This window comes from Rutilus rutilus (assembly GCF_951802725.1).
Source record: "Rutilus rutilus genome assembly, chromosome: 24".
Taxonomy (NCBI): Eukaryota; Metazoa; Chordata; class Actinopteri; order Cypriniformes; family Leuciscidae; genus Rutilus; species Rutilus rutilus.
This window is the reverse complement of record NC_140228.1, coordinates 8,734,244-8,759,801: the sequence shown is the minus strand read 5'-3', so window position 1 is coordinate 8,759,801 and position 25,558 is coordinate 8,734,244. Positions and strand designations below refer to the sequence as shown.

General features: G+C 36.7%; 1 protein-coding gene across 2 annotated transcripts; it reads right to left on the bottom strand.

Annotated features, from left to right (window-relative positions):
• Positions 1-2,150: 2,150 nt before the first annotated feature.
• On the bottom strand, positions 2,151-25,168 carry snx7 (sorting nexin 7). Of its 2 annotated transcripts, XM_084398316.1 has the most exons (10): positions 24,944-25,168; positions 21,124-21,318; positions 20,928-21,038; positions 20,521-20,685; positions 18,355-18,553; positions 18,002-18,201; positions 17,034-17,120; positions 15,357-15,458; positions 11,762-11,914; positions 2,151-3,053 (listed from the first exon to the last, which is right to left on the bottom strand). In XM_084398316.1, exons 1-10 carry the CDS (start codon positions 25,052-25,054, stop codon positions 2,976-2,978), a joined length of 1,401 nt encoding a protein of 466 aa, XP_084254442.1. In that variant the 5' UTR covers positions 25,055-25,168; the 3' UTR covers positions 2,151-2,975. The 2 variants fall into 2 exon arrangements, with proteins under 2 accessions (XP_084254442.1, XP_084254443.1); XM_084398317.1 differs by lacking the exon at positions 15,357-15,458 and having other exon boundaries at positions 24,944-25,164.
• Positions 25,169-25,558: the final 390 nt, after the last annotated feature.

The following is a 25,558-nucleotide window of genomic DNA, read 5'->3' as shown; positions in this document are numbered from 1 at the left end:
TTAAAAATGAGTTGAATCTTGTATAACACAAAAAAAAGTTTAAAATTGCTTTTATGAAACATCTGAGGCACATTTTTAGCTTTGAAATGGCAATATTTGAAATCTCTCTGGCAGTTTCTCTTTGGTCGTGCTGAATTAAGTGTTGTGCTGGAGGATACTGAAAGGAACAGAGAAGCATGGTGAATGTGGGCTTCCCTGAGGCTGTCTGATCCATCTGGCCACTCAGGCATTCATGTACTTCCCTTCTCCAAGTCTCCATGAGGAAAGCCCAGAGCAGGCCTGCTTTCTGCCAGCCAGGCTCAGATGCTCGAGTCAGAGAACAGCTGCTGCTGATGGCAGGAATAAGCAAAGCGCCGCAGCAATAACTTCATTTGCTTTTACATTCGTAGTGCACTTACTTTCAAACCAAATTGCAAATTAACATTGCTATGGAGACACTAACATATTAGACTCCGCCAAAGACAATATAGTGATTAACTCAGCAGGGGCACATCAGTTTAGAGCAATTTTGGTAAGAGTGTTTGACTATTCTTGGATTGGGAAAAGTCTGGGCTTGGTTTTCCTCCTCCCATTCCAGGCTTCTGGAGTATTTATGTCCACATGGACAGACTTCAGTGGTCCAAGGAGAGGGATCTGATGAAGGAACTGGCTTTACATCAAAGACTGGACTTCAAAAATAGAAGTTATTTATCTCTCAAAATGGTCTTTCACAGGTGCTAATTACTTTTAAGCAAAGCCAAGCAAAAGTAGTGCTGTGCTGGCCAAATTCAACAGGTCAGCAGCTTCAATTAGTTGCGCTGTATATGCTTTTGATTTATCATGATTCAGTTGTTTATGAATCATACTACATTGGTAGCGCTGTATGCTTTGATTTACTAAAAAGAACCTGTTCAAAAAAGTCATTTAAAGAACCAGTCTATAAGAGTAGTTTGTTCTTGAATTGTGTTGTATGTTTGATTCACACACACACACACACACACACACACACACACACACACACACACACACACACACACACACACACACACACACACACACACACACACACACACACACACAACACACAAAAAGAGTTCAAACAGTCATTTCTTTGTGAATAATACTTTTTGTTTCACTAAAAAGAACCATTTCTAAAGAGTCATTTGTTCGTGAATCAAATTCCACTATAATGTATTTGTTTCACTAAAAAGAACTGGTTCATAAGAGTCATTTGTTCGTGAATCAAATTCCACTAATTCCACTATGAAATATTTGTTTCACTTAAAATAACTGCTAAATGTCATTTGTCAGTGAATCAAATTACTTTAATTCCACTATAATGTATTTGTTTCACCAAAAAGAATCAGTTCATACGAGTCATTTGTTCACAAATCAAATTCCACTTAAATGTATTTGTTTCAGTGAAAAGAACCAGTTCATAAGAGTCATTTGCTTGTGAATCAAATTCCACTCTAATGCATTTCTTTCACTAAAAAGAACCATTTCTAAAGAGTCATTTGTTCGTGAATCAAATTCCACTAAAATGTATTTGTTTCACTAAAAAGAACTGGTTCATAAGAGTCATTTGTTCGTGAATCAAATTCCACTAATTTCACTATGAAATATTTGTTTCACTTAAAAGAACTGGTAAATGTCATTTGTCAGTGAATCAAATTACTTAAATTCCACTATAATGTATTTGTTTCACTAAAAAGAATCAGTTCATACGAGTCATTTGTTTGTGAATCAAATTCCACTATAATGTATTTCTTTCACTAAAAAGAACCAGGTCATAAGAGTCATTTGTTTGTCAATCTGGCTAAATTAGTCGTGTGATTTTGATTCACTAAAAATAACCTATTCGTATGAGTCTTTTGTTTTTGAAATGCATGTTTTCTTACCATTATTTCCCGGTACACTGCCTTTTTATCCTATCACACTGAATTCGGGCTGCAAACATGGGTGACATTTATCTTATTTTGCCGCAGGACTGTAAAAGCAGTGAAGGAAACGGTACTGACATAGATCGATCGATATTGGGTTTATTATATAAAGAGCTTTTTAATGTTTCATGTGATCAAGCTGTGATTGTAACCTAGTTTAGGATCCAACATGACGCTCTGTTTGCTCACTTTCTCTTGAGAGAGAACAAAAACACACACCACAAAACATCTTTCAATAACAATTTACTTGTTCAAAGAATACATATATAATTCCAAGACATTAATTTCACTAATGATCTGTAAAAGCAGTTTTAACCCAGTCTGCAATTTATTACACTTAATGATATTAGTGCACCGCATTCAAATAATAGTATCTTAAATAATACACTCATTTCATATTCAAAGGCAACAGTTCAATTCTTTTGATTTATGATTTTAATATCATGTAAACAATTCTGGAATGTCAGCATCATCTTCAATATAATGATGTTTGCGTAAAGATGTAGCTTCAGTAACCTGAATAGCACAATGAAGAATTCAGTCCAATGCAAGAAATGCATCCATTCAGAGTGCATTTATATTTATTTATACACTAATCGAATGGTTTTTGCAGCAAGGCAGCTCTGATAAGAGGTAAACTGCATTTGCATTGATCTGCAAAAGGGCAAGACATATGAATCTCAAACATCATATGGATAGAATTCTCACTAGAAAGGTCAGATGGTGCAATAAAGACAATGTGAGCATCTTCATATTCCAGGAATTGCATTATTTTTCTCATCTCATGTGTTGTACTCGTATAAACAAAAATGAAAAATAGGTCTCAGTATAAAAGATTTGGCAATGTGATTTTTTTCCCTGTGCTTTGGAGCAAATGTACTGATGACATTCCATTATGGTTCTCTCTGGGTCAGTTGCTGAAGCTGTTAGATGTTCTTTTAGGGCGACTGTCTTTCTCTTTGGTGTTTCAGTCTCTAAATATGAATCTTATTGGTGTCTGCAGAAATAAAAGCATCATGTGTGGTCCCGTATACCTAAAAGCACCATGGGAGATTAGAAACAGTCAACCTTTCCATTTCCTTCAGCCTCTGTCCTTTGAGAATGCAAGAACGACTCCCATTCAGCCAAACACTGCAAGAAAACACACACACACACACACATTTATATTAAAGCAATAAGCCACGTGAAGCAGTGTAATAAATTGATTTAGACAAGTCAGACACAACAACAAACTTTACCATGGACGTGCACTCATATTACTTATGAATGGTAGAAAGCGCAATATGGCGGAATAAGTCCCGCCTTCTAAATAAAAAAGAGCCAATCGCTGATTGGTATAGTCATCATGTCACTGCAGTTGCAATAGAAACAGTCAGTGTTCTGAGACTCACGCTTAGGACTGCACATGTGCATTGATGGATCTAGCCTTAAGTTTTTTTTAATGCTATTCGAGCATAAGAAACATGGGTTATGGGACATGTCAGATTTTGTTGCTGATTTGAAATATGTTATCTAATTGTGAGTTCGGCAAGCATTTTTTGAGATTTCAGGATTACCCCAATTCCTATATTGGATGCCCGAAACAGCTGCCCGGAGGCGTTGCACATATGGCCACCAAGTGAACAGACTTTCCTTTGACTTTACTGCTTTTAGAAAACAATGTTCAATAAATGATGTAAATAATATTATTAATAATTAACTATAATTATATTTATATAAATGAATATAAATTATATTATTCTATATTAGATTTAAAAATTATATAAATACTTTTTATAACTTTTTATATTTATTATAGAATCATAGAATTTATATGAATTTATATAAGTATTCACACACACACACACACGTACGTCTGAATACTGGAAGGTGTGCAACAAAACCGTTTAAAGTTTAATCACCGTTCTTTATTAATGCGCTGTTTTCATTGAAGCACATACACACATACGTCACTCACACACAGATTGGGGAAAGCACACACAGAAACATTCAGCAGCACAGGAACTTAACGCTGTTCTGCGACTTTTAGTCATAAAATAGCTTTGCTACTGAATTGCTACATTATATTTCTCAGCATGAGAGGGTTACATCGCTATTCTGAAGTAATTAAACTCACAGCTTCATTTTTAATAGAGAGAGATACTATGAACAGATGCAGGTACGCATCTCTCATCTCTCAGTAATTAATTCAAATAAATGATATAATGCATTCATTCAAACAACTGTAATCTTACGCACTACTTTATTCTCTGTGTTTGATTTGAAAGCAGGCTGAATGCTAGAACTAATGAGCCACAACTGACGAAAATAACCGTCAATTTGACCCTTCCGGTCAAATATTGCACTGCAAACATCAATAACAGCTTTAAGTTGGCAATGTTGGCAAATGACCATGGTATAAGCATGACAATTCACGGCTAGCTATGCATTAAACGATTTTAATGCACTTCGCCTCAACGTTGTGCATTAAAATCACTTAAAGGGATACTCCACTTTTTGGGGAAATAGGCTCATTTTACAACTCCCCCAGAGTTAAACAGTTGAGTTTTACCGTTTTCGAATCCATTCAGCCGATCTCCGGGTCTGGCTGTACCACTTTTAGCATAGCTTAGCATAGATCATTGAATCGGACAAGACCATTAGCATCTCTCTCAAAAAAATGACCAAAGAGTTTAGATATTTTTCCTATTTAAAACTTGACTCTTCTGTAGTTACATCGTGTACTAAGACCGACGGAAAATGTAAAGTTGCGATTTTCTAGGCTGATATGGCTAGGAACTATACTCTCATTCCTGCGTAATAATCAAGAAACTTTGCTGCCGTACCATGAGTGCAGCAGGCGTAATGATATGACGCAGCTTCTGAAAATAGTCCCCAGCTCAGTAACTTCCAACGTGACCGGGACTAAGTTTGTCTAACCTATTAGACCTATTTTCAGGCACTGCGTCATATCATTACGCCTGCTGGACTCATGGTACGGCAGCAAAGTTTCTTGATTATTACACAGGAATGAGAGTATAGTTCCTAGCCATATAGGCTTAGAAAATCGCAACTTTTCATTTTCCGTCGGTCTTAGTACACGATGTAACTACAGAAGAGTCAAGTTTTAAATAGGAAAAATATCTAAACTCTTTGGTCATTTTTTTGAGAGAGATGCTAATGGTCCTGTCCGATTCAATGATCTATGCTAAGCTATGCTAAAAGTGGTACCGCCAGACCCGGAGATCGGCTGAATGGATTCGAAAACGGTAAAACTCAACTGTTTAACTCTGGGGGAGTTGTAAAATGGGCCTATTTCCAAAAAAAGTGGAGTATCCCTTTAATGCATAGCTAGCCGTGGATTATCCCTATAACAAAAATAAATAAATAACTCAAAATACATTTTCCAAAGCAAATGTGAGTGACGCTATCCTTATGCATCAATATACAGTACCTTCTCAGTAAATATATAATAAAATATCTTAAAATATATATCAGTAAAAACTCTCTAACTGCAGTGAAATAGATGGATGTTTAAACAACGTAAACCGTGAGGCCTGACAAGTGGCTTCTATTTGGTTTCCAATTTGATTCGGAAGCTTTGGTCGCACCTCATACCGAGTGCCATTTAGGTGTCACTTTCTGAGCCCTTGATAAATGTCTTCACAGGGACTCATCAACCGTCGCCCAAGCCCCGAAACACCTCGACCCAAACCGCTCGGATGCCACTCGCAAGCGTGTTTCACAGCAGAATCTCTGGAGGCGCGTTGGCTGCGGCCGACTGACTGTCAAAAGCAGTTAATCAATGTACTCCATCACCACAGGATTCAGACGTGACGTGACCTTGGTAAATGACTTTAGACAGGCCATGCGTGAGGGCGCTGGACCACAGTCACCCTCCGAATCACACCAGGACACGGCTAGATTCGTCTCAGTACCAAACGGCCCAGTTTAAGGAAGCAGACACCTGTATAACTCTGCTTCAAGATACTGATTAATCACAGAAAATAAAACTGTATGCCAAAGCTGAATGGGACAGATGCGATCGGGATTGGCACCACCGAATCTCGGCAGCTGGGTAAAAGGGCGATCACTCAAGACTTTAGTGTGCCATTCACTTGCAGGAGATTGATATGAAAGCGTATGTTAAGAATTGTCGTATTTCGCTTGCTAAAGTTTTGAGAACTCTGCACTGTGCATTCATATAGGAGAAGACGGATGAAGGCACCCACACACTGCAAGATAATGGGGACGATTTTGGGCCCAATTCTCTCCTTCCGAAAACCCTAGGTAAAGTCCCGACTAACTTGATGGTTCTACAGATTGTCTTATCAGATTTTCCTGTGGTGTGATGTGTGTTAAGAGTGATTGAATCTTCTTGGAAGAACGTCATGTTGAATATTTACGATCAGAAATCCTGTTGTGTGGGGGGAACCCCGAGGACAAACGCGTTCGCACTCTGTAGATTGTCACGGGGAACGAAACGATACCTAATCAGAAAGCGAGCCGACGGGAGACGGAAGCATAACACGACTTCGTTAAACCTCCCTCCCCCCCTACAAATTTTCTGTAAAAAGCAGTCTAAACACTATAATCGCCATTTCTTCTTGCCCGTCGTCCACCATGTTTGTTTACCGCAAGAGATTTTGCAAGATTTCTTGTGTTCAGTCGCAACTCTGGTTGTTTGTGAATGGAATCTGTTAGTGTGTGTTGTTCTCTCTTGGTCACATCGTGGCTCTCCACACACTATAGGAACAAAACTGTTAAATCTATGATTGAATTTGAGAGACATTTTTAAAAAATCAGATAAGATTTTAAAAATCTTTTAGTGTAGGCCAGCCTTGATTATATATATATAATTTTTATTTTGTGTTCCACTGAAGAAAAAGCCATCCAGGTTTGGAATGACATGAGGTTGAGTAAAAGCTGAACTATCCCTTTAAAGTACATTTGTTGACCCTTCCAGCACAACCAAATGAGCACAAGAAAAATAAAAATGAAGCGAAGATGATCTCAGCAGAGAATAACTCGGAATTTTCCAGCAATTTTCCCATTTGTCGTGAAAAAATTACTTCAGCTTTCTATAGTAATTGTGGAAGCGCAAGAAAAAAAGAACAGAACTAAGGCCCCGTCCACACTACTGCGTTTTCGTTTAAAAACTGAGACCTTTTGCTACGTTTGCACCTCCCGTCCACACTAAAACGGCAAAAACGGAGACCCAAAACGGAGAAGTTTAGAAACGCTGCCGACCCGTTTTTCGTTTTGAATCTCCGGAGGGCGTTTTAGTGTGGACGGGTCAAAACGGAGGACTTTAGAAACGATGACGTAGTAGAGGCTCACGCTCGGATCTATGATTGGGTGTCAGCAGTCATGGCGTAGGGCAGGCTATATCTTTTCTAGCAGCTGTTGTGCAAGTAAATTCTGCATTTTACAATGCTAACTGCCTACATGCGCCGGAGGCAAGCTATTATTCGAGCGATCTGTGACAATTCCCGGTAAAATAGTGACAATGTGACAATTCCCGTGTGCAACTGACAATTCCCGATAAAATAGTTTACGTTTGACAATTCCCGGTATCGACCGTGTACATGGAGCGTCGGTTTTGGGTTAACCCGGGAAGAACCAGCTCATGGTGGGATAATTTTATCAATGAAGTTGTGTTTACACCGGCTCGCGCATGCCCAGTGTTGGTGAATGGTCACGTGATCCGCGTTTTCAGTCGTTTTAATGTGGACGGAGATCAATTCTAATACGCAGCTAAAATGCTGGTGTGGACGGAGATCGTATTCGTTTTAATTCTCCGTTTCTAAACGAAAACGCAGTAGTGTGGACGGGGCCTAAGAAAAGCACAACTAACTTTTGAGAAAATGTTCTACAAGCCTCTGAATCAATGACAAAAGGTCAATGCACTGCATGTAAGCACATACTAGTAAAAACTATAATAAAGGCACAATACATGTGACCACTCCAGAAGACCGATTAGGTGAGCAGTACTGAAGAGAAGAGTTTATTGATAAAGATTGAGCATGTCAATACCTATCTGAGTAGTTTAGACAGTCAAAGGGTTTGCTTTGCAACACGTCTCTGTCTGAAACATGGTTACCGATGGTTTTAATTATAACATGCATCAACACAGACACAACTGAGACGTAACTGTGCAGATCAGACAGCAAACAGCAGAAGCTACACGGTCGAGATGTGAATTTTGAAACATCAGTTGCATCAGCTGTTGCTTTAACTCAAAACAAAAATGAATGTTTCTGCAGTCTGAAAATCCTTCAAAGGCTCTGTGCCGGTTGAATTATATGTAACATTTAATGACAGCTCCCTCATCTTTGCCATTCAGCTACAGCCTTGTTGCTATGGCGTCTCCATGGCAATTCTCTGAAGATGCTATGTTGCAGTACATGGCTGCTGTGTTTGTTTCTAATGTACGGCATTGCAAACGCTGAACATCCACCCACATCAGTGTGCAGGGTTACAGTGTTTCTTATATCAGTTTGCATTGTAAGCATGATGTGTACAGAGAGCTAAGGTTGAATGCAAATGTCTTCATGATAGGCTGAAACCAAGATGTGACACTGAATAATAAATAAAACTGCACAGTAGTCATGTTGTTTAGACCTGGAAGCTAATATTAATTATGATAATTATAATATATGAATGATATATAATTCTGCAGAGCCCTGTGAGCATGTAGTATTTCCTTGTATTTCAGCTTTCAATTTCAGTTTAGTTCTGGTCCGTTTTAATGATGCATACAGTAAATAGCTAGATTTCATCAAATCACTGTTAATATATTATTTGGCTGCCTAGCACCATATAACACAAAGAACCACAAAGTTGTGCATATGATAGTACATATTTATTCAGAAACTGCACTGTAGTCAAAATAATACTGCCAAAGTTTTATTTGTGAAATATACGACACCACAGCATTACTTGTGGCCAATCAAATGAGCTATCAGTGTGTTGCAATTAGCAGTACATCTTCTAATTTAGCAGTTCATCTCCAATTGCTTTGAATCAGCCACATGGACTGGATCCATTTGAAGAATAACTAGTCGCTGGATTTAGAGTTTGCAGTTTCAAGACTTTTATTTGAGGCCATTTGGATCAAGTAAACAAGACAATAATTGTGTTGTCTCTTCAACATTTCAAGGAGATAGCAGCACAATTACTCGCGGTAAGCACTTTGCTGCATTGCTGGATCATTATTTTGTGTTATTTCAGATTGATCTGCCCCTTATGGAAGCTTGTTTCCACCACAGAATAAAAACAAAAAAAAGGTAAAAGGAAAAAACTGTGAGATCTAAACTCAATTGCAAGAGGAAGAAAAAAGTCAGATTTAACTAGATTTAAGCTAGATATAAACTTGCAATTCTCACTTTTTCCAGAGTTGTGAGACATTTGCAATTCTCACTTTTTCCAGAGTTGTGAGACATTTGCAATTCTCACTTTTTTCACAATTGCGAGACAAACTTACAATTCTCACTTTTTTCACAATTGCGAGACATACTTGCAATTCTAACTTTTTTCACAATTGCGAGACATACTTACAATTCTCACTTTTTTCAGAATTGTGAGACACTTGCAATTCTAACTTTTTTTCACAATTGTGAGACAAACTTGCAATTCTCACTTTTTTCACAATTGTGAGACAAACTTGTTATATATTTTTCAGAATTGTGAGACATTTGCAATTCTCACTTTTTTCAGAATTGCGAGACAAACTTGCAATTCTCACTTTTTTCACAATTGTGAGACAAACTTGTAGTTATATATTTTTCAGAGTTGTGAGACATTTGCAATTCTCACTTTTTTCAGAATTGCGAGACAAACTTGCATTTCTCACTTTTATCAGAACTGTGAGACAAACTTGCAATTCTCAATTTTTCACAATTGTGAGACACTTGCAATTCTAACTTTTTTCAGAACTGTGCGACAAACTTGCATTTCTCACTTTTTTCAGAATTGTGGGACACTTGCAATTCTCACTTTTTTCAGAATTGTGAGACAAACTTGTTATATATTTTTCAGAATTGTGAGACATTTGCAATTCTCACTTTTTTCAGAATTGCAAGACAGACTTGCAATTCTCACTTTTTTCAGAATTGCAAGACAGACTTGCAATTCTCACTTTTTTCAGAATTGTGAGACAAACTTGTAGTTATATATTTTTCAGAGTTGTGAGACATTTGCAATTCTCACTTTTTTCAGAATTGTGAGACATTTGCAATTCTCACTTTTTTCAGAATTGCAAGACAGACTTGCAATTCTCACTTTTTTCAGAATTGTGAGACAAACTTGTAGTTATATATTTTTCAGAGTTGTGAGACATTTGCAATTCTCATTTTTTTCAGAATTGCGAGACAAACTTGCAATTCTCACTTTTTTCACAATTGTGAGACAAACTTGCAATTCTCACTTTTTTCACAATTGTGAGAAACTTGCAATTCTCACTTTTTTCAGAATTGCGAGAATTCTAACTTTTTCTCGCAATTCTGACTTTTTATTCTCAGAAATGTGAGAGACAAACTCAGAAATACAAGTTGTAAAGACTTGTGAGATATAAAAGTTAGAATTGCGAGTTTATATCGCAATTCTGATGTTTTTCTCAGAATTAGAGATATAGATATACTCAAAATTCTAAGAAGAAAAAAGTCAGAATTGTAAGATAAAAAGTATTTTCTCCATGGTGGAAACAAGCTTCCATAGCCCTTAAATTAGGTCAGGCCTGGGAAATTAATTTACTAAATCAGACCTGCAATTAAAAACCGTCTATGATTTTCTCCTCTAATTGGGTTTAGTTTTTGTTCCTATTGTAGTGCATAAACTTCAGTCTAGTTTTTGTTCTTTTGCAAACTGCCATTTTGATTAAAGTTTCCCTGCTAGTTTTTGTCAGTAGTCAAAACTACTTTAAATGAGTAGTTTGGCAAGCTACGGTTTCAAAGTAGCTTCCCTGAACGCTGGAGAGAATGACAGTTCTTTCAACATGCCTTATTTTTAAATCTGTTTCCATCTTAAAAATCCCGGTGGAGACGTAAGCAGACCAACCTCTCTGGAGACGTAACAGAGACTTTGTTTTATTCATTCTCGCTATAAACGCATTCATCTGTTTCTGTCCAACAACAGGTTAGTCTCTAGAGCCTCTAAGGTCACAGCAGGTAACCAGATATCACAACATCTCTAAAACTTTGACAGTTCAAATGTCTTCCTTTGCTTCTCATCTTATGTTGTGCTGTTGTAAAATACCTTCAACTTTGAGGTCATAATTTATTGTTTACGACTGAAAAGCAAAGGAAGAGACCTTTAAAAAAGATAAATTAAGCAGTGAACCGACTAAAACACATCCAATCTAGTGAGCAATGTCAACATTTATAGATTTGGAGTGCAATTACTTGTCAGCAGGGATACAAATGAGATACTACCACCCTCTGCTGGCACAGATCCAGGGCGGCTGTGCAAATGAATGCAGGCAGACGGCCACACACAACCCTCTCAAATCTGTCAGTGGTCTGTCCAAGTCTTGGCCAAAGTATTTTTACCACCTTTGAATGTTTATCTCTCAGTTCTGAAATCTTCTCAAATTAACTCAATCAATCATCTCAATCACTATTTTAATGTGTGATCAAATTTAAAATAGTAACAACCAAACTCAAGTGGCTTCTTGCTTTTATAAAATGGCGGCCACAGCAATTTCATAAAAAGACATGTACTAATGTTCTAATAATATTAATCAGAATAAATTCTTCTACTGACAGGTATGCAAAAACCCAACTTAATTAATATATAATTTATCTTTTTTTCTTTCTTGCTATACACACACACACACACACACAAAAAAGCAAACATCTCACCTTTTCATAGTAGTTGACGTTCCTCTCTGCTGTGTCGACGAAGGCTGATCGTAGGTCAGTTCTCATGACCTTCTGCCAGCGGGTCCAGTCACTCTTGAGTGCATTATTGGCCCACTCCAGCCGGTCCTCCATCTTATCCAGCTCAACTCTCATCTAAACACAAGGATTGGTTGGTTAGCATGGACCAGTTAACCTCTAAAGTATCAGTGTCATAACTAGTCCGTCTTACATCTAACATCTTAACTCTATTGAAGGCCATTCACAAAAAGCACACACACACACACACACACACACACACACACACACACACACACACACACACACACACACACACACACACACACACACACACACACACACATATATATAGAATAAATGTATTATAGTATATGTGTGATAACACGTACTTTTATACACATTACACTGTGTGTGAATTCATATACATGTATATACATATATACACACACACACACACACACACACACACACACAGTGTGTTATATATATGTATTATATATATGTGTGTGCGTGTGTGTGTTAGAATAAGTGTTTTATACTTCAAATCACCTGTATATGCATATTAAGCTACAACTGTCTTTTATTGAAAGCAATAGTTTCTTTGCAATAAAAGCCTCTAATAAAAAAAAAAAAAAAAAAAAAAAAAAAATTGAATCTATTGAAAGGGCTACATTTACCATTTATTGCTAAGACACCGATCTAATTAAGTCTGGTGGTCACAACCCTAAACTTGTAAAGGATTTCCTTTGCACAGACTAGTCAACTAATCCCTCAGATGACCTTCTGACTAACCAATTTAGAAAAGATGTAGTTTTGCGCATCCCTAATCCCGTGACTCTAGAGATGATAAGTCATGTAGCTCTGAACGGACAAGTAAAAACCAACATGTCAACGCCAATATTATTATAGCAGCTCTTCCACCATCAGACTGCTGACGTACAGCCATTTTTATTTTAGAGTTGTAAAAGCTTTCATTACTGAGGAGTATAACTACTGTAAAAACTTGCTGAGCATGCAGGAATAATATTGTCATGCTGATATCAACTACATCGTTCACTGTAATCAAGTTAATTTGTTTCTTGGCTCACTGCAAGTTGTCTTAAAAGAGTTGTTCAAACAATGACGCTAAGCATATCTGACAGTTTTTCATTTGTTTTCAAACCAGACTATCATAGTTATCCATTTTATATTACTCTGCTTCAAAACTTTTCATGGTTTCCACTAAAATTAAGCAGCACAACTTTTTTTAATATTGATAATAATAATAATAATAAGAAATGTTTCTTGAGCATCAAATCAGCATATCAGAATGATTTATGAAGGATAATGTGACACTGAAGACTGGAGTAATGGGACATTCCATAACAGGAATAAACTGCATTTTAAAATATATTCTATTTTAATAGTTTTATTGTCCAATAAATGCAATTAAATCTCAGCAAAAGTAGATTTTGTAACCGAAATAGTAAAACCCCCTAATTAGACAATGGTGTTGACAAACTTTCAGCCACCTTGTGTATTTTTAGAGTCTTCCGCCAATGCACGATTGCTTTCCCGTCACTTTCCTGCTTGTGATTGGCTCACAGGGTGGCCGTTAACAACTCTTAAGTACTCTATTTAGTGCGAGATCTCTCTGGGGGTGAAAAGCACCTCAAGATGACACTCAACAGTATGAGTGTCTAAACACGGAGCGAGAGATGAACAGTAAACATGCCCAGTGATGTCAGGAATGACAGGCCTGTGGGAACGGCAGCACGTCAGATCAGTGGGCCAAGACTGAGAGGAACATTTAAAAGAGATTGAAATAGAGAGCGAGATGTTTATTGACAGGTAAGCTAATGAAGGTCAGAGGTGGTTATCTGTTAGAGCTCCATCTCATTTCCACTGTAGCGTGTGAATCAGATGTGAGGCTGTGTCTTGTGGAACAGCAGTTGTGTTTGGTGAATAGATGCAGTTCTCTAGGGATGAGACGTTGTCTACAGCCACGTCTCCCTTCTGACAAGCAGGCCAGATCATTAGTTCCGCTGATCTGATGTTGCTGTCACTAAAACACACACACAGTCTCTAATATCCACTCCTAAAGAAATAAATGAATCATCTTGGTCAAACTTGGTTGATTCACATATTACATTTTTGGACACTTAAAAAAAATGTCTGAATGTCATTGCATTACATAACTTAGTGAAGTAAGGGCATTATTTATTTAGACCTTTTGGAGAGAGATTCCGACGGGATGATGAACTTCCACCTGTTTATAGTGACCTTTAGTGCCCTCTACTGGAGTGAAAGCACATCACCGCATCCTTTTTCACTCATTTATAGTGAAAGTGAAGAGATGACAGAAAATGATGGGGGAAAGAGGGGGCACAGGATCAGGAAGTGATGCAAGCCAGATTCGAACCCATAACTTCGATATGAGAACCCCAGCTCAATGTGTCTGCAGCATTTGTGCTAACCGTTAAAACATCATGCAGTCTGCTAGGAAACTCTATGAAAGAAGCAGTAAAAATGAGATTTGTACATTGCTTGCCCATGCAAAACTCGTCCCTAAAGTTTTGGGTGGTTACCAGGGTGTTGCTATGTGGCTGCTAGGGTGTTCTGGGTGGACACTTTCAGACACAAATCAAGTCTCCATATTAACAAACCACATCACTAGCTACTGTTAACTATTATTTGAGATTAAAAAAAATTGTTTTAATACAAATAAAATAAAAATGACCACCAATGACATATTATTGAGACGTGGTATTATTTAAAACTTAAAAGCGTCACAACTGGCATAGATTAAATATGAAAATGCCACAAGATTGCAATAACGCTAGACTGCTAGTGCTAAGAAATGTAATGCTGTCAAACACTTTAAAATGATACAAGATAACACATTAACTTTGACAGCCCTAAACTTAAAAAAAAAAGAAGAAATAAATTTAAAATGATAGGGTAAACTACAGTGAAATAAATAAATAAATAAATAATAATAAATAAAATAATATTTTATATATATATAATATTATAATAATAATAAATTATTATAAAAAATAACTGTAAAAAAATATATTAAAAATAATAATAATCCTGCAACACAATCCGGTTAGGTTAAGATTTATAACCATGGGTTTTCTCAGACTCATGGGTCTGTTGCAAACAGTCCTAATCTCCAAGAAAAGTAATAACACACCTCTTCCTCAACAAGCCATATGATTTAAGGTTTCATTCATATCTCTAGCACAAAGTAGTTAGACGAGACTGAAAAAAGGTCACATGCACCACACCTTAAAACCTACTATGCTAACATGCTCAGCAGAGTGAGGTATTAACCGGTTATCCACTCAAAATAGCCACAGCATGTTAGACAGCGCATATGTTGATATCACACACACCACAGCATTCAAACGTAAAGCTGGCCTAAACTACGATTGTAAACAAAAATGTGCGAAACAAAGACAAGGCGACAACACACCCTCATGGCAGGGCGAGTCACCTCGGGAAGCACATCTACATGTCGAACGAATGCTCGAGCAGATAAAGCCAGAAGAAGCTAGTCAGGCCAAGCCCAAGCACTGATGGGGAATATTACCTCCTTAATCTCGCCCTTAAGTTTCTGCTGTTTCTGCTGTTTGACCTCCTCGGGGGATCGTCCCACCAAGCTGTCCCATGCTAAACTCAGCACCTTAGATTCCTTCAATGGACACATGAACACGTGAATATGAACAAGTCTGGACTTGAAGTCACAAAACACTGTTAATGACATCACACTATGGAAATTCAGAAATGCTATATTGGATTTGGAATGGGATACTGGTTAGATCTCTGCAAGCAACGAGCCATCAACAACCATGTTACATCGCCATTTTTGTCACATCACAATGACATGATTTCACACTGTGACGTGGACAATTGAGGAAGTAATATCTGGACTTTGATCGAGGCGTTTTAGGATCATAGTTCTCTGTTAGAATAAATCTTAGTAACTTTGCAGATCGCAGACATTCACACTGATGTACACACTGAAGGAAATTAAAGGACATTAAAAAGCATCATATGACCCTTTTAAATGCTGCTGATCATCACTATTTAGTTTAAAATTCACCTCATTTTACTGCAATAATAAATTCTATATTTAATAATACATTATATATATTTAAAAAGATAGTATCCTCTTAAACAGCTTAAAAGTGCATTAAAATATATAATGATAAAATTAAATTAATTAATTACAATAATTTTTTTTACTGTTTCATCCTGCTTTCTAAAGGCTGATCGGTAATCATGAGAGTAAACAAAATCATTTTATTTTATTGAACAGTCGTAGTATTCTTTTTCTCTTCAGGTTTACACATTTAAAATTCCTCTAATGATTAGCCGAAAAGATAGTGAAATATGTAAATAAAAATTGTCCATGTAATATTTTGTCACAGAATAAAATAGGTCTTTATACATTTAAATATATAACCATCTATATTTTAGGAAGGGGGCCCTTGGGGGTCCGTGCGTCAAAAAAACAAAAACTTTTTTTTTTTGAGTAGCTTGACCAATATACAATTTTACAGTAAGTTTCCCCAACACCACTCACTACTATATGTTGTTTAGTAGTTAAAATGGGATCAGATTTTACATAATGATCCACAGCTGAATGTGGACATTCAAATATATCATATGGTATTCAAATATTTCTTATGGTTTATCGTTTTCTACCTGCTGAGAGTGAATCTAGAGCATATTCTTATGGTTCTTTTGGTACCAAAAAAAAAATCCAGAGCATTGGGGATACCTTCTCATTTTGGAAATGACCTTTTGTAGTAAGCAGCAGAAGTCAGCAGGGACAGCGCTCAATCAAATCACGTAATTAAATTGACAAGAGTGCTGAGACGCTGCTAAGCTTCTCTAGACACCATCGGTTCTTTGTCCAGTAATGCCCTTTCAGAGCGTTCAAACGTCCCGCACACTGATATTTGATGGAATTGACAAAAATAAACTCAAAAAGCCAACGAGACTTAAATATGGCAATATTAGCTTGGGCAATATAAGTAATATTTAAAAGCATCCCATTTCAAGAGTAGTCTGGCTTTAAGGGACATCTACAGCTATCCGGAGATATTTATATGATCTCTCCAAATTCCTTTTCCAGCTTAAAAAGGGAGTGCTGTCTACTGAACGACTAGAGCTCGGTTTTATTAAAAATAATCCCCGTGAATTTTCAAAGGAGCGCTGGATGGATTACGTGGAGAATGGAAAGAGTCAATAATAGACTTACCGCATCCCTGTCGGCCTTCTTCATGGCAAGAGCTTCAGTCTTTGCTTCAAAATCCGCCTGGATGTTGTCTCGCCTCCTTAGTACCGCCTGGAAACCCATGATCGATACTCATGAAGTATGAAAATTGTGATCAATATATTTTAATTAAATTTAAGGCTGGATGAAATATGAAATAAGCATCAGAAAAAACATATTGTTGGCTGTATTGATCTTAGCTTTGCATCAAGGTGTATGTCAATATCATATCAATTCGAACATGATTTTTATACTAGGAAAACAAGCAGGTCGTTTGCCTCAAACAAACTGGAACAGAACATTTTATTGAACCAAAACAAATGAATATAACATTCTACACTTAAAGGCACAGGTCACCTAAAATGTTAATTCTGTCGCATTTACTTACCCTCATGTCAGATTTATATAAAAAAACTAATTTATTCACGCATACACTGCCGTTTAAAAGGTTGGGGTCTAAGGGGTCTCGTTTTTGAAAGACGTCTCTTATGCTCACTGAGGGTTGCATTTATTTGATCAACAATACAGTAAAAACACAAATTTTCCATTTTAATACATTATAAAATGTAATTTCTCCCTGTGATGCAAAGTGAATTTTCAGCATCATTACTCCAGTCTTCACACGATCCTTCAGAAATCATTCTAATATGCTGATTTTCTGCTCTAGAAATGATTATTATCAATGTTGAAAACCTTTGAGCTGCTTAATATTTTTGTGGAAACTGATACATTTTTCCAGGACTGATGAATAGAAAAGAAAACATTATTTATTAATGTATTTACTGTCACTTTCGATCAATTCAATGCATCCTTATTAAAAAAAAAAAAATTTCAACTTTGCAGAAGAAAGAATGTCACACAGGTTTGGAACGACATGAGGGTGAGTAAACGATGACCGACTTTTCATTTCCTTCAAGAAAGAGAAAACAGGGTCATCTTGTCAGCTGGTCTACCTTGAGCGTCTCAGTGCAGAGGACGTACTCATGAAGGACTGGAATCAGGTGATCATTGAGCTCTTTGACCTGTTCCTCTGTCTCCTTGCAGCAACTGTCCAGACAGCCCGCCATCCTCTTCAGGGGCTCGGCCAGCTCCTCCTCTGACTGGGACCACAGCGTGTATATCGGCCCAGACTCCTTCAGCTCCTCCAGGTGCTCTGTGACAACAGCAGCAGCCGGTTCATGCAGCTATAGCAGCTGAAGCCCATATCAATACATTTGCCAGTCAATTAAGTAAGAAGGAGATGAGACTAGATGAGAAAAGGGAGGAGAATTCATGGAAAAGAGTGTGAATGGGACAAAAGTCCAACCTTTCTTCTCTCTGACGATTCTTTGACTGACTTTATCGAGCGAGCCGATCTTCTGAGTGAAGGCCTCCACGTACTCCTGCATGTCAGTGAACTCCTCGGGCCGGTTTCTGACCCCTCTGACTGAAGCAGCGACGGCTTTCACCGTCTCCCCCATCCGGCTCAGAAAACCTGGACCCTGTTTCTTATGAGAGGTCAACTCCTGCATAGAGGATCAGTGGAACAGCGTATGATGCAGGTTGACAGCAGCAAAATAACCCCCATTTTCACTATGTTCTCTCAGCAAAAGCCTCTAATGACAGAAAATGTGGTCGACAGCCTACGAAGCGTCAAATATCCATCACAGAAAAACTCCCTCTATTATGGCTGAAAGGAGGTCTATATGAAGTACTTATCTTAGAGGTCACTTAGCCAGATCTAAACAGACGCTGTCACATTATCTCTGTGAATTCAACATAATCCTCTTATAAAGCACAACTGAGATGACATATAATGAACACACAGAAGGTCAGTGATTATCAGGGTAAGGTAGAGTGTGTGTGTGTGTGTGTGTGTGTGTGTGTGTGTGTGTGTAGTACACGCAGGTTTTAATGTCCTTATTAGGAAGAAAATGTCGCTAGCAAAAGAGCAAAATCTTCCAGTGGAATATCAAAACAAAAAAATAAATAGTGATTACAACATAACTGCTATGTGGTTGCCAGGATATTCTGGGTTGTTGCTAGGTTATCACTTACTGGTGAATCACTTATGGGTCAAAAAATTCCCAAGTTTCTACTTTTGGTCCCTAGATATGATTTGGAATGAGTTATGCACCAAAGTTTAATACTTAAATATGAAATACTTTAATACTTAAACTTGAATACCCCTTTTGTACCTTTAAGTATTACACACACAAAAAACTACTACTAAATTAACCTTATTGCACATTTATAATAATAATAATAAAAAATATACATTTTATAAAGAAATGCATTAACAATAATGTATAAATATGAAAATAAATGCATAAGTAAATGTTTAAATAAAATGTAACAGATAAATATGCAAATAAAAAAAGAGAATTAATTAATAAATATAAAAATAAATGTATAAATAATAATGTATAAGTACTTGTATAAAACATATAATAAATAAATAGATACACAAAAATAAAATGAATGAATAAATAAATATAAAAAAGCATAAATTGTATAAAATGCTTAAAAATATAAATACAGGGTTTCTGCAGGTATCTTCAAATTAAATTTAATGCTTTTTAATGCCTTTTTTAATGCTATTTTTTACATTTTTAATGCCATACACGACCCATGAATAACCACGGATATTATATATATTAGTGCTGTCAATCGATAAAAAAAATTTACTCGATTAATCACACATTTTTTCTGTGATTAATCGCAATTAAAAACACTTACATTTTTATAGGTTTATATTAGTTTATATATTTTATAATGTAATAATTTCACAGTTAATCTACAAATGAATGTAGAGACAACAAAGGCCGATAACAATAAAGATGACAAAAATGAACGGATGCTGCGTTTTGCGTTAAATATTTCATTATATTTTTACGTCGTTGATTCCCATTGTAGTTACCCAACTTAAATACTTTTTACAAACGCTGCAAAATCCTTCTTTATTTTGACCACCAACGGACTGCAACCATGTCCTAAATTGTTCGTCTTCCAGCCACTTCTGCTGGAATTTGCACTTTCCCATTTGGTCTATTTTATTCCTGTTATTCCTGCTGTACAAAATGCCAGCGTCACCTCCGCATCACGGCAATTTTGCTCTGGCCGGAAGCAATTACCAAACTGGTTCCACGTATTTATCACACTAACGTACATAATTTGCGACAGCAAATATTAATTATAAATTATGAAAGCTATATTCAAATAAATTGATAATATAAAATTCTCTTCAAAACGATCAAAATTTTTAATGCCTGTAGGATTCAAATGTAATGCTTTTTAATGCCATTTAAGGCCTTAATTTTCACAAAATCCATTTAATGACTTTTAATGCTTTTAAATGCCCCGAGGAAACCCTGTAAATAGATAAATAACTAAATATAAATGAATGAATAAACAGAAATGTAGATAAATAACTACCTAAAAATGAATAAATAAGTGCATAAATAAACAGATATATATATATAAAGAGTCTTACCCCAGATTCTGCTGTGAGAAAGATCTTAAAATCATCAGTGCTGGAGAAAATTGGATGTTCTGCTATTCTGTTCAGAAACCTGTGCAGCGCCTTCCTCCTCGTCTCAATGAAATCTTCATTAAACCTCTCCACCATTCCTTTCATCACAAACTTCTCAGGAAGAGGCTGATGGGACACAATCAACTCATTGTATTATGAGATAGAGGACAAGACCTTTATATATATATTTTTTTTTTTTAAAGGGATGTGAAATGATGTCTTAAAGGCATTAGAAGTTCCTCCACTCGTTAAATAAAAAAAAAATTGGATGGAAAAATTGAAATATAAAATGCCTTGCCCCATAGACTTCCATTATAAATGTGTTCATTCTTCCAGAATGTTTGACAAGCAAGAGACACTTCACCTACATGAACAATGAGCGTGGGATGAGCCTCTTCCAGGCGTCCCTTTAACCACAGGAAGTCTTGGTATCGTCTTCGCACCTCAAACTCACTCGCGTCAAACTCGCTCCGTGTGGTCTGATGTGAGGGAGAATGAAGGAAAAAGGTTAGAGAATTATTCACAGAACCTGACTAGGTGAATCTGTGCTCAGATCCGCCGTACCTTGGTCATGACCCGGTAGGTTACGTATGTCTCAATAGCCGTCACGATGCTCTCTGGGTTATCGACTGTGACAAAAATATCTTTGGTGTCAGCGTCTCCCTCTTCTTCCTCCTCAAACTTGTACTGGTTGATCATTGAAGCAGGAGAGGTCTGCATGGAGGCGTTGAAAGAGCTCCCCTCTGTGAGAGTCGTACCCTACACAAAACATCAGGACACGTGAGGAACCAACAGCACAAGTGTTTAGACATCAAGCAAACAACAAGTGCTTTCAACCAATTGGATGTGGATTGGCGTACTAAAATAAAAACTTAGTTTACAGCAACAAATGTAACACTGAATTACTATGGTACCATATCCATAGTCATACCCTTGTCTTCTTCGAAATACCTTTGAAAGCTACTTAAAACAAAAACTATATACACCACCGTTTAAAAGCCTGGGGTTGGTAATATTTTCTTTAAGGTTTTTAAAATAAGTATCTAATGCTCTAAAGGCTGCATTTATTTGATCAGTGAAAACTGAAATATTGTGAAATATGATTGCAATTTACAAATATAGCTGCAACTGCAAAAATGAGTAAAGACATAGCAAAAAATAGTTGAAATGTTATTAATACAATCACTTGTAATGTGACATAATTGCTTATTACTTTTGACCAATAGGTGGCACTGACACCAAAATTGATCTGGTGTGGCCAGTGTTGGTGACAGTTTTTTAAAGATTTTTTTGAAGAGATTTTTGGTCAAACTGTTCAGAAGTTATAGCAATTTTTTTCATATTTTGTGACCACTAGGTGGCACTGTGCATAAACTATAGGTACCCTCAGTTCATGGTTGTCAATGTCATAACTAAGGTAGAAATTTTTCGGAAAGTTTCTAGAAATGTACCTGATTTTTTTTTTTGCCCCTTTGCAACCCTAGTCATAACAAACACCAAGTTTGGTCAGAATTCGCTAAAGTGCTGCAGAGATAAAGCCTCATGTCCATTTTGTCATGTTGTTTGTATAATTTCTTATCACGCTAAACGACAACGGTTTCATGAATTGACTTGAATTTTTTTGTTTTTTTGGTCAAGGACAAAAAAAAACGGTCAGAGCAACGGTCTAGGAGGAGTTCGAAAAAGTAGATTTTTCAGAAAATTAAAAATGGTGGTAAAAATGAATGACGGAAAATGACATAATTCACAAATAGAATCGTCTTGAGCCGAGGAATCAGAGGGTTTCTAGCCCTAACGGTTCAAAAGTGTGAGTGCAAATTGGAGGAGTATGTTCAGATTAATGTTCAGAATGCCCTCTATCAGTGTGCCAAATTTCACAACTTTTTAACACAGTTCTATGGGTTTCCATAGACTCAAGAGTGGAAGAAGAAGAAGAAGAAGAAGAGGAAAAGAAAAAAAAACACAGAAAAAAACCTAACTGATACAATAAGTGCCTGCAAGTTAAATTAAACCATCAAGATATGAGGAATTTATATATATATATATATATATATATATATATATATATATATATACATTTTTTTTATTCTTCTTTTTTTTTTTATATGAGGGAACAACAAAACACTTAACTTGGTTAAGGTATTTATCTGACAAAATTATTTGGCAAACCACAGCTACAGGTTTTATTTTACTAAGCAAACAAAAAAATGCACACAAATAAAGCATACATTGACTTCAGCATATCCAGTTATTAAGATTTTGTTGGTTCTCTTTTGTTTTTGCGTTCATAATGTTTTTGTATGACAGCCTGGCCAAAAATTATGTCCGCACAATTTGGCGGACTTTTCACTGCGTTATCACAAAGAAAATAATTGACTCCCAGCACAGCTGCGTAATATAAAAAATTGGATTTTGTAAGTATGTGTGAAGGTGTGAAGATGTCAATTTTCCTAGGCTGGACATCACTTTTGGCCCCTACTAAATGCAATTTATTCCTGTGCTGATTTTTTAGTATCATTACTCCAGTCTTCAGTCACATGATCCTTTACACTTGTATATACCTAAAAACATTAAAAAGCTCTTGTGCTTAAATTCAAGTTTCCAAAAAAATTCATAATGTATTTAGTGAACAACATAAAAAGGCACAATATTTAATGCTTGTACAAAGAACCCCAATATGATGCCATTTTAAGTGTGTATCATTAAAACTGGACATAATATTGCTTTAAACCCACTTTGAGGGCTGTGTCTGGGTTTTTATCACAGTGAGAGACAAACATCTGATTTTCCTACTGTTTTGCTATCTTTTCCTGGTCCAAACACTGACGCATGCAAATCCCTTTCGTTTAGCCACAGCAGCTGGGAAAGAAGCCTGTGTGTTTCCTGTCATAACAAACTGGCCCATAGTCAGCACAAACTGCACTTCTGCTTTACACTACAAACACCTCACTTCCATTCACCATTCACTGCTAATACTAACTACAACACCACCCACAATGTTTGAGGGAAGTAGTACAGTACAAACACACCCTACTTCAAATTAAAGTTTGTCAAAACTAACTTTGATGTTGGACTGACAAAGCTGTGTCAGAAAATTTAAAACAGCTTTAAGGTTATACAGTCAGAGTCCAAGCAAATGTTTGCTAAACCTGTCTGAGCGGTTGTTAGGACAATGCTAGGGTGTTCTAACTGCTTGCTGGACATTGTTAAAGGGATAGTTCACCTCAAAATGAAAATTCTATAATTACTCACCCTCATTTCGTTCCAAACCAGTAAGACTTCATCTTCATCTCGTTCATCTTCAGAATACAAATGAAGATCTTTTTGATGAAATCGGAGAGCTTTCTGTCCCTCCATTGACAGCTACGCAACTACCACTTTGACCCTTCATAAAAAGTTCATAAAGAGATCTTAAAACGAATCCATAGTTTTAGTATGGTTTACTTCCAGCGGTTTAGTCCAAATCTGAAGACTTGGTCGCTTTATATAATCAACAGATTGAATATAGGCTTTTATTCATATATAAACATTGATTAGCAAACATAAACAGAAGCTCAACCGAACCTGCTTGCGGAAGCTCAAACGTGCTGCGTAACACAAGAAGTATGTCACGCAAACGTGTTTGAGCATCAGTTTACCACAACTAATGTGTGGGCTGATGAATGTTTATATGAGAATAAACGTCTAAATTCAATCTATTCATCGCATCAATTCAGAAAATGTGGACTAAACCGTTAGTTTTAAGATCTCTTAATGAACTTTTGAGGCGTCAAAGTGGTAGGACAGATCTTCATTTGTGTTCCGAAGATGAATGAAAGTCTTACGGGTTTGGAAAGGCATGAGGGTGAGTAATTAGGCTAATGACAGAATAAAAATGTTTGGTTGACTATCCATTTAAGTGTTCTGCCTAGTTGTTAGACTGCTACTATGTTCCAACTGTTTGCTGGGAATTGTTATGAAGTTCTGTCTAGTTTGTACCTGCTAGGGCATTTAAGACTGTCGACAGAGAAGCACACTGACTAGATAAACAGTGAAGCAGCGATAGTCAAACACACACAGGTCGTATCTGTATGAGTTGTGGCTATTTAAAACGAATTATCTGGAATCAAATTAAGTTTAAGACGAAATCAACAGAAAATACAACCGTAATACCTCCGATGTGGAAAAAAAACATGACTTGACAGCGCATGATCGCTGACCTTTGAAACTTCAGATCACAACAAAACACCAAGATTTCATTGAGAAATCTTCAGAGAGATTTCTACGAGCTTTATGATGTAGAATCAAAAGATTTTAACTCTAGTTATGAGTCAAGTTTTACAGGATTGATCTAACAGTGTGCGATCGACCTCCGTTTAAACCAGTTGATTGTAAATTAACTTACCTTACTGAAAACTTCCAAGTCATCGTCTTCATCTAGATCTAATATTTGCCCGCTGATGTCTGTCGGAATCGCACCCGATGGCACGGGGTTGTCGACGACAGGATCACTCATCGTTGCTCAAATCGCTACTTTGCTACAAGTTTTCTGGACTTCATCAGTTTTTCCGCACAGCTCTCAAAACGCTCAGCAAAAGTGGATCGGGCTCCACTGCGCAGAATCGGAACTCCCGAGACGAGGAAGAGTTGAGCGCCGCGAGACGCCCACGTGAAGGAGTATGTGTTTGATGTGATGTTTTGGTTGTTTTTTAGCCAACAGCTCCTGTCTCTAAAGGTTAGTCAGTGCTAAACCGTGAAATAATAGTGATTTACATGAGATGGTTGTTTTTAAAGTGTAAAATGCAGGCTCATACATGTGGTTTGCATAATTCATAATGGACATTAGGGATGAAACACTATTATCATGGGTTTGAGAGGACAGTTCGTAAGTTACTAATATGTGTAAACTGACATTTAGGTCTATCTCTTTTACATTAAATACTTTTATTAAATTCACTTTATATAGGCTAGGCTACTACAAAATATACAATGCGTATAGGCTATAGTAAAAATATTGCAA

What these genes read in the sequence shown, in the direction of transcription:
- snx7 (XM_084398316.1), bottom strand. Translation starts at nt 25,054, where the DNA reads ATGAGTGATCCTGTCGTCGACAACCCCGTGCCATCGGGTGCGATTCCG. An exon ending in TTCTCACAGCAGAATCTGGG is followed by an intron (nt 18,554 to 20,520) that starts GTAAGACTCTTT and finishes TCCTCTATGCAG; the next exon opens with GAGTTGACCTCTCATAAGAA. An exon ending in AGAAGGCCGACAGGGATGCG is followed by an intron (nt 15,459 to 17,033) that starts GTAAGTCTATTA and finishes TGTCCATTGAAG; the next exon opens with GAATCTAAGGTGCTGAGTTT.